Consider the following 18,597-nt stretch of genomic DNA (forward strand, 5'->3'; position numbering starts at 1 on the left):
AGCAATTATATTGTGAAAACTAAACTAATTATATCACAACAAAAAACACATATCAAACAACTATCTGACTATGTTAAGTAAAATTCCGAGATAATTCTCCTCTGCAGAAATGTATTATTTTGTTGTTTTTCAAAAATTTGTCTCCTGGTCTTTTTACCCCATGGGCTGGGAAAAATCGGACGGCCACGAAGCAAGCAGGTTCTATGTATTCATTTTAATTTTTAAAGTAATTTTACAAAGTAAAAGCTACATTATTCGAGCAGTGCATAATATAAATTTCATGGGTATATTTTTTGCAGAGATAACACTGTATATAACTTTAATCTGGTATTTTGTTCAGAAATATTCACTAGCAGATTTCGAATAACTAATTATTTAATAACTATTGCAAAATTGCTGTTTTAACTTAATTTACTTTTTATTTACTATAATTTATTGTTTACTCCTTTGTCAAGGTAAATGTTCAGTTGGCCCTTTACGTTGGTCCTAAGTTCTCGTAAACCAAACAACAGTGGTTACAACCAAAAAAGCTAACAACGAAAAAAATTTTCCAAACATTTTCTCTTGAGAGCAACGTCGTAAAAATCAAGGTGGTACTTGGTTATACATATTTCTACCTCTACTTTCAAATATTGGTATTAGAAAATTCGTACCATTACTTGTATTTAAGATGTCGGTGAAGGGCCTTTTTACTCGCGGACCTTTAAGGCTCGCTCTATCCTACTTTAAATTTATACATATCTTTTATCCGTCTTATAAAAGACCTAGTTAGTGAAGGTGATTTAATAATACAGCTCACTCGAATAGTATGAGTGAAATATCCATGCTATCTCGAATCTTATGATGGAACGGTTCTATCAACACGACGCGCTTTTCCCTTGGGTCTCGAACCCTACACCTCAAGACACATTGCTTTTACTTGACCGCGTATATGACCGTCTTACCATGGCCGAAAACGCTACTACTCCTGAAATGCACTTTATATTAATAATATAGGAAACTGTCTTATGAATAGAACCTTTCAAACGTAATGAATTGAAGACCCAAGCAATTTAGTTTAATTTATATTTGGCCATTTTGAATGTGTTTTATGATCACGGATGATTTTAACTCGGATTTTGTTTGAATCAATGGTACAGGTAAACGCAGTACTGTGAGACGACTAATTAGATTATAGTAGGAACTAAATATAAAGAAGTGTTATTGATCTGTGAAATTAGATTTGTTATTATTAACTTCCCGTAGGGCAAGTTATAGTAATCGCAAAAAAATCGAAAATGAAATTTTTTATATATCTTTACGTTTCAGAGGTTTCTGAACATTTTGGCATACCTTAGAAAAAATGGATGTATGTGTGTGTGTGTGTGTGTGTATGTGTGTGGTGTATGTATGTATGTATGTGTGTGTGTATGTATGTGCGGATACAAATTTTCGTCGACGATTTCGGGAACACGGATCAACCGATTTGAATAATTCAAAAAACATTCGATCCGTATTGATAAGGAGACGTGCTGATTAGTTTTTGGCAAAGGCAGGTCAAGCCGTTCCGAAGATACGGGGCAAAAAGTTCCGAAAACGGTAACTCAGTTTTTAAGAGAACGGAGCGTCCGATTTTAATAATTAAAAAAACATTTTATTTGTATTGACAAGATGAAGAATAAATACAACTTTCATGAAGGTAGGTGCAGCGGTTTCGGAGATATAGAGGAAAAAGTAAAAAAACGAGCCATTTGGCGGTCAAAAATGATCATTAGACATATGCACATCAAATTATCAGACATTTTATAAAGATTTTAACAATAAGTATACATTTTGTTAACATTCCTATCGGTTCCATACCAATGCTTATGCGTTAGCTAGCGACGCGGCGCTTACGCGCTTTATATTTTGTCCCTATGTAGTTAAAGCAGTACGATAGCTTTGAAAAAAAAAGTTCAGATCTTCCACAATATGTCAAAATAAAGAAAAAAAATTTTTTTTTCAAAAAAAACTAGTTAAAAAAAAAAAAAAATTTTTTTTAAATTTTTTTTTTCAAAAAAAACTAATTTTTTGTCCAATTTATAGTTTCTCAAAAATCTTATTTTTTCAAAGTAATTTTTTTTCAAAAATGTTAATTGTTTTAAAAAAAAAAAATAATATTTGGTACGGGAAGTTCCAGCAATTTGCCTTAAGGCACGATGCCCTAATTGCCTTAAGACAGAATTCCACTTACAGCTAGTTGTATACTGTGATCTAAGTTTATCTGCCAGTAGTGGATTAGTTCTCGTTGTTAAGTTGTTGTTAAGTTGTTGTTCAGTTAATAATATTGTAAATTTAAGCCAGCCAGATATTTACAAAATAGTCAATAAAGTATAAACTATAATATACTAGTAATGTATTCTGTCCAAATATTATGTCATATACGAATATTTGATACTATATGATATCTACTATTATAAAGTATGTGGATAACCGCAGACATCAACCCTCGATCAATAAATTTGCAATCGATCAACTTTCCATTAAGTTTTAAAAATGAACAATTTTATTTGAAAATATACTTATAATGTAATTATACATTCAAGGAACAAAAATATTCAATAATCAATAGAAATTACAATCGATTAAAAACAATTGTTTTAAACATCAGAGAAAATTTTATCTCATATTTATTATTGTAAGATCTAGATAAAATATATAAACATTTTGAAACTAATTTGCGAATTAAAAAAAAATGTATTTTTATTTTTGTGTATTTTTGTCTCATATCTTTGCAACAACTGGGCTTGCTTTTACCAAAAACTAATTAGCATGTCTTCCCATTAATGTGAATAAAATGTTTTTTGAGTCACTCAAATCGGCCGAACCAGCCATTTGTTGCACCTTTTGCTCCGTATCTTCGAAACGGCTAGACCTGCCTTTTCCCAAAACAAATCAGCACGTCTCCCAGTCAATACAAGTCGAATGTTGTGTGAATCATTCAAATCGGTTCAACCGTGCGCCCGAAATCGTGGACAAAAAATCGTATACAAACATACACAAACACATACTAGATACACACACATATCCCTCCCCCTCCCAAATATGCCAAAATGTTCAGAAGGTTCTGAAACGTGAAGATGTGTGAAAATTTTCATTTTCGATTTTTTTGCGATTACTATAACTTACCTTACAGGAAGTTAAAAATCCCAAACAATCAACAATTCAGTTAAAAACATATTCAACTTTTTAAAAATTAATTGTGTTTCTATGTTTTGAAATTTAGAGGTTACGAAATTTTGTAAAATTTTAACAATTTTGATGATTTTTAATTGTTTAAATTTTTTTAACAAAATTATTGAAATTTTATAAAGAAATAATCATTGAAAAGTTTCGTATGGTTTCTAAAAATTAAAAATTGCATAATAAAATAATATTGATTTTTTTCTCGAATAAATTTATTTTATATAAAGTTTTAAATTTTGACCTGCTTTTTTACAACTGTTCATCTTACAACGAATAATTCTTTTGCACTGTCAACAAAAATATAATATATTTTGAATTATTGAAATCGGCTCATTTGAACGTAATAGTCGTCTATACCTATCAATTTTTGTTGGAGTATGTCAAACTCATAAGGTCTTAAATCAAAAGAGATAGCAACAAAAATTCATTTTCGATTTATTTCAAGTTGCTCTAGGGCTTGCTAAAAATAGTTTTACCCTGACATTATAGGTTGATTATAATAATATTTTTAATCAATCATTCAATATATTCGTCTGATCCAAATAGTTCTACATGCTCTTTCCATTTCTAAGAAAATCAATGAAAAATAATGTGAAGACTGAAGACGTAAAACTTAGTCCCTAAATATCAAAAGTCCCATTAGATATAAATTTCTGATAAATATGATGTATAATTCCCTGGAGGATTTGTTATCGCGTGTTGTTTTCTCTCATCTGTTATCTTTGCTCAACTTGAATACACACTGGACCGATGTTTTGATGAAGTGGACTCCATTGCTCTTACTGATCTCATAATTCTTTTTGTCTACATTGACAGAGAGCAAAAACATATGTGCCTTGTGCCGAGATAAACGAAACTAGTGTATTGCTTTGCAAATAATTATTTTTGCGATTACAAGATAACCTACTGCTTCTTGAAGCGAATGGTTTGTTTGCACAATTAATTATTTATTTGCATAAATAAAATTCATCTTATTTTTGTTCCAACATCTTCCATCTCTCAATAGGAATATTTACTCAATCTGTCCCATAATAAATATGTCAAATTTCTATTCCTCCAAAGACTTAATTTTTAAACATATTCACATGTACATTTTTGTATGTCTATGTAAAGCTTATATCTTGACAATATATTATATTTGTAGACGTTACTCTACATATTACAAATAGCAATAGCAATCCATTAAATATAATATTTTGGTTTTAAAAGGAAATAAAATTATTGTATTTGCAAATCTAGATGCTCCGTACGGTCAATAACCAAATTTTCACCATTTGTTCTATAACCGGTTACCCGGGTACCCCACGTGTAGCTTGGTAGAATTATAAGTCATTAGTACACTGAATTACATTTTTTTACATGTAAGCTGGCTATGCTGCATATGAAATAGCTATAGTGAAACAGTTTATAGTCCTCATAGAAATAATAATAGCGGAATACCTGGTCAAACGATATTTCGGTACCTAAGATGACTTTTTCCCAACGAAAAAGAAACGTGTTCATTTGGAATTTTACAAGTGTAGTGAATATATGTGCAAAATATACAGTGAAAGTGAAAAGAAAACATACAAAATTAATATTATTATTATAACAATCGTCTTAAACATAAATCAATGGTTGATTCATCGAATTTTGCACGGTAAGGCGAGATTATTTATTTTATTTAGCAGTAAATTATTGATTTTATGTTTTCAATATTAAAAAAAAAATTACAGAAGAGTCACTCGCTCTCGGAGAAATATAAATTTAGAGGTTACATCCGAAATAGAAAAAATCTGATGACTTCGTGTTGAATAGTAGAGACGATTAGTATTTTTCACCGATTGAGGCGGCAGCTTCAGATTGTCATGTTACAGGTAATTAACAGTTCTGTTTTCGCTGGTTTTCGTTGATAATTATAATGTATTTTGTGTTATATTAATTATATATTCTTTTGCATAATAGATAATGAAATTGAAGTCAATATTGAAGACGAAGAAAATGGAAATTAAGAAAGTGTAGTAGAAGCGTCGGGATCAGGAATGACAGCAAAAGATGGTACTCAGTGTGCTGCGACATCGCCAAGACAACATCAAGCTGGGAGGCGTAATATTGTGCGAGAAAGAAGTGGACTTAATAGGAACACGAACTTACTGTCAAATCGGGATACATTCAAATTATTTTATACACCAGAAATGGCTGATATCATTACACGCCATACTAATAAAAAGGCAATTTCAACATATGCAAATTATAATGAAAAAAATCCAGAGAAAAAACATTTGTAGTGGAAAAGTCTCGAGCTGCAGGAATTTTATGCATTTTTTTCTATTTTGATAACTTCTGACGCAAATAACTCAAATACTGACAATGCAAGAGAAATGTGGCAGCCATATTCATATCCATTGTATCGTGCAGCAATGAGCATCTGTCGCTTCTGGAATATTATTCGTTTTATTCGATTTGATGATGCTAATACTCGAGCTCAGCGCTTGGAAAGTGAAAAAGCTACTCCAATACGAGACATTTGGACAATGTTAAATTGTAATTTAGCCAAACATTATAAGCCAACGGAAAACCTGGCAATCGACAAGCAGCGTTATCCATACCGAGGTCTAACTAGATTTACTCAGTATATTCCGTCAAAACCAGCTAAATACGGAATTAAAGTATAGTGGATATGTGATGCTGATAATTTGTATCCACTTACTGGACAGCTCTACACTGGGAAATCAAGGTATGGTCGAGATAAAAACGTCGGTGAAAGAGTCGTCAAAGACTTATTGGCGCCGTATAAAGGATCCGACAGAAACATCACAATGGATAATTATTTCACTAGTCCTCGACTGGCAAAATTTTTACTCTCTTGGGACTTAACCATTGTTGGAACTTTGAAGAAAAATAAAGCTTATATTCCTCCAGAAATAGCTGTATCAAAAACGCGAGAAGATTCATCTAGTGTGTTTGGTTTTCACGAGAAAGTTACCCTATGTAGCTATGTGCCAAAAAAAAACAAAGTAGTACTTATGCTATCATCAATGTATCACAAGGCAAAAATTAGTGATGGTGCAAAGAAAAAAACAGAAATTATTGAGTTTTATAACTGGTCTAACGCTGGAGTAGACACGATGGATAAAATGCTTGGCAGATATACCACAAAAAGGTCTACCAAAAAATGGCCTCTGGCGTTTTTCTACAATATTCTCGACATTGCCTGCCTTGCAACATATATTTTGTATTATGAGAATAACAAAATGATTATTAAAAAATCGTATGAACGACGATTATGTACGAAATAATAATTATTAGAATAAATAAAAATATTTTTTTCTCTTGTTTACTATAATTGCAATTGTTTATAATTATTGTTTAAATAAAAAAATCACAAACTATATTGTCTATTATAATTTAAAAATCAAAATTATCTAAGTACTATAATAAACAGTCTTTCCAGGATGTATAAACATGTTATTTACAGGTATTAATCGTAGTGGGTACCCGGGTACCCGGTTATTGTACGGTGGGGATATCAAATTGGATAGTTAATAACTTTTATTAAATAATTGAATTGAAATTTTTTACGAAAAATGAGTGTAACATTACTTCAACTTTGGGGATCCGAATGGCCATACAATTTTTTAAAGTAGTAGTTAATATATTTTACCTGCAACTTGAAATGGATACCCGGGTACACGGTTATTGACCGAACGAAACAAAAACCTAGCCATAATTTTTTTATTGTAAATAACTGAATGTCTGATGTTTTTTTCAAATATATAATATTAAAACCATAGATAAGGAAAATTCAATTTCATTAACTTTATTCAAATTCATATATGGAAATTACATTGATGGCCTATCAACCACACCAACTATCCATAATTGGGTGGAACGCTATTATGGACTTTTGTGGTGTCCATATGTGTTAATAAATAAAGGTAATGCAATTTTTACTTTTGGAAGCATCTAGATGTGTGTAATACTTTGGTTTTCGTTGAAAACCAAAATTTATTTAATAGATTGCTACGGATATTTGAAATATTTTTAGCATCTACATATTCGTTTCCGCAAATGAATAGATTTGCTAAAAAATATTGATTTAGATTGTAAGAGTGTTCGTATGCAAGAGGTGCAAATTTATTTTACATAAAAGAAAAATTTATTCTGAGAATTTAGATAAAGAACGAGTGATAAAGAAAAATAGAGAACGATACGAATATATACTACACATAAATCTTACATTATCATTAGGATAACAAAATAATAAATTATTTGAAGCTTTTTCCAGTTCAATGCAAACATAATTATACTCGTATTTATTTTATAGTCAAAAATTGTAATGCTTTTTAGAATTTACTAATTCTTTAATAGTTTCTGAACTGAAACACTCATTGTTTTTGACAGAAATTTTACAAAATTTTAATACTGCAATTTAGGCACACTTACTCTAGTCAAAATTTGGATTCATAATTTTGAAATCAGTTTACGAAATGAGTTATTGATTAATATTTTGAATAAGATTTATTCAAAAATCGGAAAGTTTTATACCCTACTTTCAAAAAGTTTTGAAATTTTACAATGATTATAATTTAAAACAATATTGTGGTAACTGTGATATAATATATAAAATATAATAAGTAATGGCCAAATATAATATTTGGCATATTTTGATGTGATTCAAACTGTTTGGCTAATGAAGCATCTCGCAATTCTGATTCTACAAGTCATTTCACGAAACTTTGCTGAAAAAACCAAGCTTGGAAGTGAATTTCGAAACAACTAAATTTTTAATAAAGTTTTTACTTCATTGATTTAAATATCGATAAACTATCTTCTGAGTTGCGCTCGAAGCCACTGTTTTCGTGTAAAAATAATCTTGCATTTCATATACGTACAAAGTTTTCACTGCTCTTCAGAAATATTTTGATTTAAAACAATTTTCTATAACTAAATATTGATGTGAGACTCTAATGTTTAATATTCACTGATGACAAAAATATTATATTATCGACACTTTTTAGAACATTAAATGAAGATTATTCTATGAATTGTTAACTTTTTATTGGTTGTATCGTAGTAGAAGAATTTATCTAATTTATTAACTAATCCTCACACAAACTATATATATATATATATATATATATATATATATTATATATATATATATATCGTTATAATTCAATAGGCTTGAAATAATATTTTTATCACTCACGGAAATTTCTACTATATACTCCCATCAAAAATTTATTATTCCATTAAAGTTCTTTGAATTTTAATTGCCCTAGATGGCTTTAATAAGACGCAAGTTTAAAAAGTAATTAAAACTGAAATTGCTACGCTCGCGTTCACAAAGAGCTTTTTAACTATGACACTCGGACGTAATGGTTCGCATTATATTTGAAATTCATATAGAAGACTAATTATAAAATTAGGTTTTGACTTTTATAACTCCATTGTTAAGTAAAAACGACAATAATTCAAGTTTTATGTGAATCTGATATAAATTCACATTTTAATGCCCCTCTTGGATTGTTACATTTTTTAAGGTAAATTTAGTTCATCTGTAAATACCAAATTAAAGATTTTCAATTAAAATGATCAAATACATATTTATCTATATTTGAAGGATTTGTTAAATAATTATTATTGAAAAATATTTGATTGTCAAATGTTTGAGTTGGCGATTCTTTTGAATTTTATAGATGTTTATTTATGTTGGAACCAGCAACTTGAAATACTATGCAAAAGACAGCCCGTTTATTGTCAATAATACTTGCTTTTTCCGCCAAATACAACTTCAATACTACAACTAATGGATCAGGAAATAATACGTTCACTGAAAGGTAATTTTAGAAAGAACCTTGTTCTGAAAATGAATCATTGTGTTGATGATAATTAAGATCTTACTTTGAAAATGACGGTGCGAGGTGCAATTTTAATGGTCAATGATGTCTGAAATATATTGCAACGTAGTACCATTCGAAGTTGTTTTAGACATTCAGGATTGATTAAAAACCACGACCATTCACAATTTCAAATTTTAGAAAATCAATTTGATGTTGTGCCTTTATCTTTGTGGTCAAGTTACCGAAATGTAGATTCAGCAAAAGCACCAGAGATATGGGAAGAATATGTTGATATCGTTAACGCTCTTATCACATGTGAAGAACCTACCTATGAAAATATCGTACAGAATATTAATGCCATAGAACAATTTGGAAGTGAATAAAAGGAGGTAGTCGATGAAAAATTACCTACTGCAGAAGAGGCATTAAAAGATTTGTCTCCAGCAATATTGAAAATGAAAATTTAACAATCGCTGTCTTTTGTGCACAACAGTATAAGAGACTGTTTTTGCAATAGAATGAAGAAAAGAATTAAAACAAAAATTACAGATTTTTTACATTGAAAAATACATTTGCATGTGTATGTATATGTCAATGTTATTTTTAATTAAATTTAAATATATATCCTTTTTACTTTTACGTTTTTCATTATATTAACATAACGAAATAAATAACATATTAGGTTGTCAAATATCTCCCTTCCGCCTTTTTGTATTACAACAAGAGCAAAAAAGCGGACGGGAGATATTTGACAACCTAATATTAGCAAAGAAATAGTTTTTTTCAGGATGCTCAGTATGACGACCGCTTAGTATCTCATACTAAGCGGATTCTACTGTAAATTTGAGCAACTTTATAAGATATTATAAAAATATTGAAATAAAAATTGAATATATAAAAAATGTACGCACCCCAGTAAGCAATTTTCTAATTATGGCTAAGACAGGTTTATAGGCCAAATTTTCTCTGATATCAGTTATGTTGGAAACTGATCTTAGTAACTCGAGTTCTAATGATCATTAGAATGATCCACAATTTTTGTTACATAAGTACTGTTTATAACTTAAATTATTGCAACACAAATTATTTTCAAGTTATTGTGGATTGTAAAATTGTTAAATTGTCTAAAGATATAGTCCTTACCATCTTCAATTGCATTTGATGCATCTCGACAATATTGGACAATTTATTTCGAATTTTTTTTCTATAAGTCACTTTAGTTATTGCATTTTCGATTTTGAGTTTTAAAATTTTGATTTGATATGTGATAGTCATGTTAATTTACTGTTATATAATACTTCAATATATTAACTATTTTGATCAATGGTAGAAATACTGTTGGAAATTTCTTGTATTAAAAGCATATAAACCACCACCTTATATAAATCTTGGTTCAATGCATTCTTTTCATTTTTACTATAAAATGTGTAGAGTAGAGCAGGGTACAAAGGTCTAATTTGACAATTGGCAATTATATTGTAAAAATCTAATCAATTATATCCCAACAAATAACACATATCAAACAAACAACTATCTGACTATGTTCAGTAAAACTTCCAGCTAATTTATTATTGCAAATTTGTTTTTTTTGCTGTTATTCAAAAATTGGTCACCTGGCTCTTTTTAACCCAGATGGCAAAAAATGGGTCGACCAATGAGCAAGCAGATCCAATGTCTTATTTTTAATTTGAAAAAGATTTTACGAAATCATAGCTACATTATTCAATCAATGCAAAATATAAATTTTATGGGTTCAGTTTTTTTTCTGCTAATTTCGGCATAAATATTCATTAGTGGAGTTGGTATAAATATTCATTTAATTAATCTCTTGTAAATTTATTTTTTTAATATAATTTTTTTGTTTATTTACTATTTTTTTGTTTACATCTATGCCTCAGCATAAGTTCAGTTCGTCCACGTGTAATATTTTTAAAGGTTATATAAAATTAATATGAATATATAAAACTATATTATATATAACATAAAATGTTATATTAAAAATTAAGAATACAGCTTATGAAACAAATAAATATCGTGTACTTGAAAATTATATTGAGGTTTCGTAAACTAAACAACAATGCTCTCAACCAAAAAACTAACAATGGAAGATAATATTTTTGCTGTGGATTTTCAAACATTGCGGTTTATCACCTGATAGCAACGTCGTAAAAATCAAGATGATGTCTGTTTATACATTTTTCCTCTACTTTCAAATACTGTTGTTACGTTTTTTTTCTTTAATTGTTCTTGAAATATCGGTGGTAGACCCTTCTACTCGTGGACCTTTAAGCTGCGCTGCATTATCCCCTATGTGGCAAACAAGTTTCAAAATTTTTAAATTTGTTAGTGACAAGTTGTTTATTTTTCTGATGACTAAGGATGGTACAGAAATCGGATAAAGAATATTATTGCATTTACAAAACTTACAATTATATTTTTCAGTGCAAATTATTGTCAAGACAACAGAACCGTTTAGACTTATCCGCGCAGTCACACAATTATACAACCATTATAGTATGTCCCGGGTTTTACTTTATTTTTCCATTGTCAGTTGTTTTAGATGTGGAAATGTTCTGACGTCTTTTTCCTCGTTGCACTTCAGTAGTTCGGTTCATAGATTTATGAAGTTTAGCGCGCAGAGCATAGTGCACAAGTGCACATCGACAAAGGACGTTATACCCAATACTTCCGTTTTGCACGATGCACGGCTATCCTGGGGCGGTCATATAACTTTTATGTGTTCCACATACTATAGATGACTACAGTAAATCATTTCCACGTATAAATGTTGAAGTTTGGTCTAGAATTTAGGAAAGTAATGTTAAAAGTTTGCAGCCAACTGCAGCAATTGGTGCTATTAATTCATTTAATGTACTTCACAATCTTTAAATTTTATGATTTGATTAAAATTTATATTAGTTTTGCTCAAAGAAGCTCAAATATAAATGTTGATTGGAGTAAAAAAAAACTATATGTTTACAAACCTATAGAATGCACAAGTAACGGCTTTCGATATTCAAAATTAAAATAGCTGTGAACAAATATTGAACGTCAAAACATTTCGTTCTTTTAAATTTTGTTCTAAACATCTTGTGGGTTTAGATGTTGTTCTGAACTTTTTAAACTAATATTTTAAAATCTTAAATATTTACTTCAGCCTGTTGTGAAGCAGCAATGACCACGATTATTACTTGGAAATATAGATTGCAATATATTTCCAAGTGAAAATAGCCTTCACCCGGCATTGCTTCACGAATAAAAAATCTTCGCCCTATTACAGAAATTGTAATGATAATATATCAAACAGAGATGTGACAACTGTTTGGGTTGCCATTTGTCAAACAGACTAGTATTAAGTCAAATCAGCACAATAGCTTATATGTGTTTAAAGTTCAGATTGCTGTTTAAAAACAGCAACAAAAAATTGTATTTTATTTTAAATGTTTTATTGCTTTCAAAGTTTGCTCTTATATAGATGGGGTGATTATATCGTGTAGTAGACTGTCAAATACCGTGTTTTGGGGGCGTAGGCGGTTGTGACACTTGCCTAATTTTTTATTTGATTTTTTGGCTAATCCATTATATTTATGGACAGTATATTACAATTTGCTGATAAAAAAAAAGTGGCCCAACAACCGAAACATTTAAAGAATATTAAAAGATTTCAAATAGATTATTATATATATAAATACTGTAATTTTATATTTTGTATTTTATAGATAGAATATAAAAGTTTATAAGGGAAAGTCTTGTAACGCCGGACGGCACCTAACGTCGTACACTCTATTTAACACATATTATTTAAGCGAGTATAAATCTTTTTATTTCAAAATACAAGTGGAAGGGGCGCGGGGTGCACACTGATGCAGGATTACGCGCCAACACTCACCTGTGGCGCACACGGCCACAGCGGGAGCAATCCTTTGTTGTTTTAGACACAAAATCACAGCGTCACCTAAATATGGAAGTAATTCCAGTGTATTTATGCATTTATATTTGAGTGACATTCGAAGATAGAAGTAATACTTGATTGTTATCCGTAAAATGGTAGAATATTAACTATCATAGTAGAGATGGCTACATATGTGTTCAATGAAGGTTATTTTGAAATGTCCGGTGCCACTTTGTAAAATCATATTTTTTGTTACCAAAGTTTGATTGATAGTATTAATTATTTTTTAGCAAAGATTGCGTTTTTGTTAATTTAGTTTGATTTCTAACTTTGTTATCTAACATAAGTCATAATCTAATAAACATTTCGTAAAATATTTTTTGATTTATTCATAAATAACCTTAGGTGTCCGGCGCTCGGGGACTTTCCCCTAAATTCGTCAATGACATTTATATAAGATTTCATGAAAAGTAAATGAACAGAACTTAATGAAGCGGAGTTAGAATGAAGGATCTTGTCTCATATTTCAAAGAATTATGTAAACTGAATTGCAAAGTTAAAATTATTTATTTCATGTATATAAGTATGCTTTAGAGTTACAGCAAGAATTAAAATTAAAATCCAAAATATTTTCGATATACAAAAAAAAATTCTTTGGAATTTAAAAAAAGGATTTTTTTTTTTACTTTCCTCAAAAACAATCTTTTCGTCAATACAAGCAAAAGTTTTTTTGAATCATTCAACTCGGACGGTTTGTACTTTCAAAATTGCTATTTTGCTAAATTGCTCATTTAGCTCCGTATTTCCAAAAAAACTGGACCTGTCTTTGACAAAAACTAATTAGCACGTCTCCCTATCAGTAGGAATCGAATGTTTTTTGATATCGAATGTCCATACAAAACGCATACTACACACACACTCACATACCTATTTTTTAAGGTATGTCAAAATGTTCAGAAACCTTCGAAACATAAATATATGCAATAATTTAAAATTTTGATTTTTGGATGATTACAATAACTTACCCTATTTGAAGTTAATTATTAATGAGCGATAATTACCTACTGATTTCAGGTATCATTTTGCGTCCTGAAAATAAAGTTCAGTCTAAATTGCAGTCGACTGACCGTCAGTCAGTTGATGAAGTCAGTCACTGACGTTTGATTTATCATAGGTGATTGCCTCTAATAGTTCTAATTCCATTCCTAATGCCATCGATCAATTTAGCGCATTTACTACGGCGGCATTTGCGCCACAGACGTCAGGACCGACGGACAATGTGACATCAGACACGTGCGCTAAGAGGATTATTATCACAAGAAGTATCTCCGCGTTCTGCGATCACATCAAAGATCATCGCATGTCACATTAATCTACAAATGATCTCTAATCGCATTCGAGTCAATCGATCCGGTCTTGCTCAGATATTTTGTTCTCATGGTTCGTTTTAGTCCTGTTTTCTACCATATATTATCATGATATTATGATATTGTGGCTATATTTCACATATCTCGCTTCATCATTTTTATGCTACTCTTATGATCTGAAAAATATTTTGATTTGGTATCTATATATCTACTTTTAAATTACTGCTATAAAAAAGCTCAACAAAGATGAAAAAGCTTTGCAGAAATCCGTTGCAAAGTCCAGAGAAAGAGTCCAGGAAAGGACAGGAATTATATTATTCTCTCGTGTTTCTTTTCTATTTTTTCCGATGTTTTCTATTTCGACCTTCTGTTTTGATTTCAGATAACATATGTTGCACAGATCTTGCACTAAAAATGATGTAAATCTTTAAATAGTAGCACTAAATTATACATTCCAAATATTGGTGCAAATTCGAATCGTATTGTATTGTACATATTTCATGTTAAAATTTCATGTTAAATTACGGAACTCAATTTTTTTAAAGATATGCTTATTAGAATTAACTCGGTAAACTTTTCAAGATTCGATTTGAACATGTCGCATATTCATTATTAGTCCTTTTTTATCTAAATACGCTATAGGCTATAACATAGTTTAAAATGTATTTCTATGTGTTTTGACATGTTACCATTCAAAATGTGAACAAACCTATCATTTTATATAGAACAATAATATCTTTGTACAAGCATTGGATATTAAGAAACATTACCTATAACATATATACATATAGGTACACATACATTAATATTCTGAGTATTGTGCAGTTACCTAAAAATTTCATGAGATTTACTAAATTCCAAACAAAATACGATGGTATTGAATCAAGAAGACTAATGTAAGCCATTTCTGATTAGATTAACTTCACCTCAAGTATGAAATGAAAGTGCTTGGATGGTTTGTTTATTCAGTATTTACTAAATCATATATATGTTTTCAGAAAATAACACTGCTTAAAATGATAAGTTCATTTTGTTAAATTTTTCAAATAAATTTCTGGATCTTGCAAGAGGCTCATTTCCCAGTAATGTCTCCAATTATATAAATTCTAATTGGATTCATATATGAGTGTATTCATATTTTTCTCAATCTAATGCAATAAAATTATTTGTCTTTAGAATGATTCTGCACTAAAATTTGTTAATTTTGAAAACTACAATTTTCTTATATTTATATATAGATAAGTAAACTTATGTAAAAGTTTTGCTAATTATTAATTTATATTATTTTGCTTTACTACTACTACTGTTTTGTTTAAAAAAAATCAGTGCTAAAACATAAAATATTATCGATAATTGGCATTAGGTCTAAAGTCATAATTGGTTTATTTGAATAGAATACAAATGTAGTTATGAATGGCATCGTTCATTAAGAAAATTGATTTAATTTTGGAAGTTGATAAAAAGGATGCCGGAGCGGCGGCATCTGAGTCGAAAGGGTTAATAGTTTGAAACGGTCCACTAGGACAAATCTGATAAAATTGCTGTTTGCTTTTGAACAACTTTCCGGTATATGTTATAAAAAGGTTGGGGAACACCCACAAATCGTGCCTGACCTATTCATATGCGTTTTGCCTTTGTTTATTAAACAAATTATTCATACGAGGAAAACATTCGGTTTTGAAAATTGATTATACTTTATTTTCGGCATACAAAAGTATCTGAAACTTTTTTACATACGCTCCCAAACAATATTCAATTAGAAGTCGTTAGTGCCCGTAAAACAATACGATGCTTGACCGCCACATGTTGAATCAAGTTATTAGTTCGTTTACTCTAAAGCCGCCATATTGTAAGTAAACGACATATAATGACATGTGAATTTGTCCAGATAACTAAATAACAGTATTCCATCATTTTTAAAGTAATAATATGTTCCGCAATCATGTCCCATGTACAATGATTTCTTTATAATGTTTTCGTATCAATATTGGTCACGCTTGTTATCATTCACATTAGCTCTCAAAGGCATTTTCTTCGGAAGTATGCTAATATGAACAACATACAATACAAAGCCGAAAAAATTTACGACGAAGTACAAGGCAATGCTTCACCAATGAGAATTTAATATATTTTACATAATATTAATAGGAAAACAATCAATGACCCCATTAGCTTTAAACGCTAGTAATCGCAAAAAAATCGAAAATGAAAATTTAACAGCTAACGTATCGCGAATTCTTTGAAAAAATGTTCAAAATTTTCAATATATTTCAAAGCATAAAAAAGTCTAATTTTTCAAAAATATCAATTTTTTACAAAAAATTAAAGAGTTTAAAAAAAAATAGAATCTTTTTTAAAAAAATTAATTGGTTGGTACGGAAAGTACAAGCAATTTGCTTTAAGGCACGATGCCATGCGCCACTATTTAATATTTAGCAAACATACAGGCAGAACATGTTTTTTCATAAAAGCAACATTCTTATTAATCTATAATTTACGTTACCTCATCTATTTATGAAACCCAAGTTAAGAGTTCATAAAAACGCACTTTGCCTGGAAAAGCATAATTCAAATCCCATATAATACAATGACCAAAAGGTGTTCCAGAACCAAAATGAAGCCGAAACGGGGTGATCGTAACTATCATAAAAAAAAATAGAAAAATTAGTTATGTGCAGCATTTTTCCTTAAGATAAGCTGCGTAAACTTCTCGATACGTTAATTTAGCACACTTAATATTTTAACTTTTAATAATGTTTAACCGTTCATTTAGATAATATTTTCCTGGCCTATCTTTACCAACGACTATTCAACGGATTCCCAACCAATATCTTTTGTACAATTTTTTAATTTTCAATATCTATTCAAGATTGTCAACAAAAAACGTGTACAAAAAGGTTTACATTTTCTGCTAATTACAAAGAAACGGATTGGTCAATCATCGAAAAAGCGCTAGTTTTCTAGATCGAATGGCACTAAATTTTTTATTAATTCGTTAATTCGTTTATGAGAAAACGTCGACAAAGATCAATATTCGGCACACATTCACAATACACACACACACATATGCTCTTTCAAATTCGGTCTCATTAGATTCAGAATGACTTGAAACGCCGAGAAAACTTGAAACTAGCAAATCGGATGTTTTCGCAAAAACATAACCTACTCCTTCGGGAAGTTAAAAAAAATATTTTATCGAATTTGCAAAATATGAGCTTTAAGGGCATGCTCGAGCTTTGTTTGAAATGGTTTATGGATCTCTTAAAGGCAAATAATATTTCTGTAATGACGCTTGCCGCAACTACAAGTATTCAAGAATTGAGACATTTTGTTAAACTAGAAATTTAAAATTTTTAAAATTTGATTTGGTTTTGAAGCAGAAGTATAATTTTTTTCTTTCTATACTTTGCAATTTGAATACTGTTTTTGAAAAAATGATTATTTATATTCATTCAATGCAACATGCAGCTGTTGAAATTTACGGTTTAGGTTTAGTGTTAATTTCGGAAATGGTAATTGATAGTTGATACCAACTGCTTTTATAATATTTACTTTATAACGAATTATGTGTGCAGATAATGAAGTTATCGGATAATTTTCATACATCATGTGAACGAAGCATAAATGAAATTTAACAACTTTTTCAAACTTGATCGTTTTTATTGAATTGTAATCGTTGCGCAGTTATTATTAAAACATCGCAGTGCAAATATACAAAAAGTTAGTAACACTTGTGTCCGCCCTAAAACAGAATATTTACCATCACCTGTGCACTTTTTTAACGACATAATTGTCATGTGTTAAAATTTAAACCACGACCCAAGTACCTGCGTAAGTAAACAAGAATCGCGTAGTGGTACGGGACTGTTTTCTGCGGAGAAAATGCATTATATTTATATCGCGCTCTTATGAAAAACTTCAACATGTACTTATTTCCATAAAATCCGCCAGTTTTATCAAGAACTTTTTTTCGCTTTTGCCGCGGAACGGGTTCTTTCATCGTGCGCAAAGTTCCGAGCCGCGACTACGGAAAAAAGCGCCCGACGAGAGCTTCATAGATGCTGAAATATGATTATGTAATTATACCGACTGCATAACCAACACGAATTTCCATAACGAGCTTGTATTATTTTCACAGCAAAAGGAAAAACAAAGTATAAAACTCTGTATCAAATAATTAAATATAATTATACGCAGCCAGTAGGTGCTTCTGAACGCCAAGATATTCTGTAGGTGGAAAGATCGCGAACGGGAGCCTATGGCTTTTGTTATGACTTTTTTATATTATATTATATTACACTGTATGCAG

At 30.0% G+C, this 18,597-nt stretch overlaps 1 protein-coding gene across 1 annotated transcript; it reads left to right on the plus strand.

Annotated features, from left to right (window-relative positions):
• The first annotated feature begins 8,995 nt into the window (after positions 1-8,995).
• Positions 8,996-9,412, plus strand: LOC113374390. The gene is made up of 2 exons (XM_026614472.1): positions 8,996-9,067; positions 9,143-9,412. The coding sequence occupies exons 1-2, from the start codon at positions 8,996-8,998 to the stop codon at positions 9,410-9,412; spliced, it is 342 nt and encodes a 113-aa protein (XP_026470257.1).
• The last annotated feature ends 9,185 nt before the right edge of the window (positions 9,413-18,597 follow it).

The sequence above is a fragment of the Ctenocephalides felis genome, unplaced genomic scaffold, assembly GCF_003426905.1.
Source record: "Ctenocephalides felis isolate EL2017-DRISC unplaced genomic scaffold, ASM342690v1 CF-g0.4_SCAFFOLD_01768, whole genome shotgun sequence".
Lineage (NCBI taxonomy): Eukaryota > Metazoa > Arthropoda > Insecta > Siphonaptera > Pulicidae > Ctenocephalides > Ctenocephalides felis.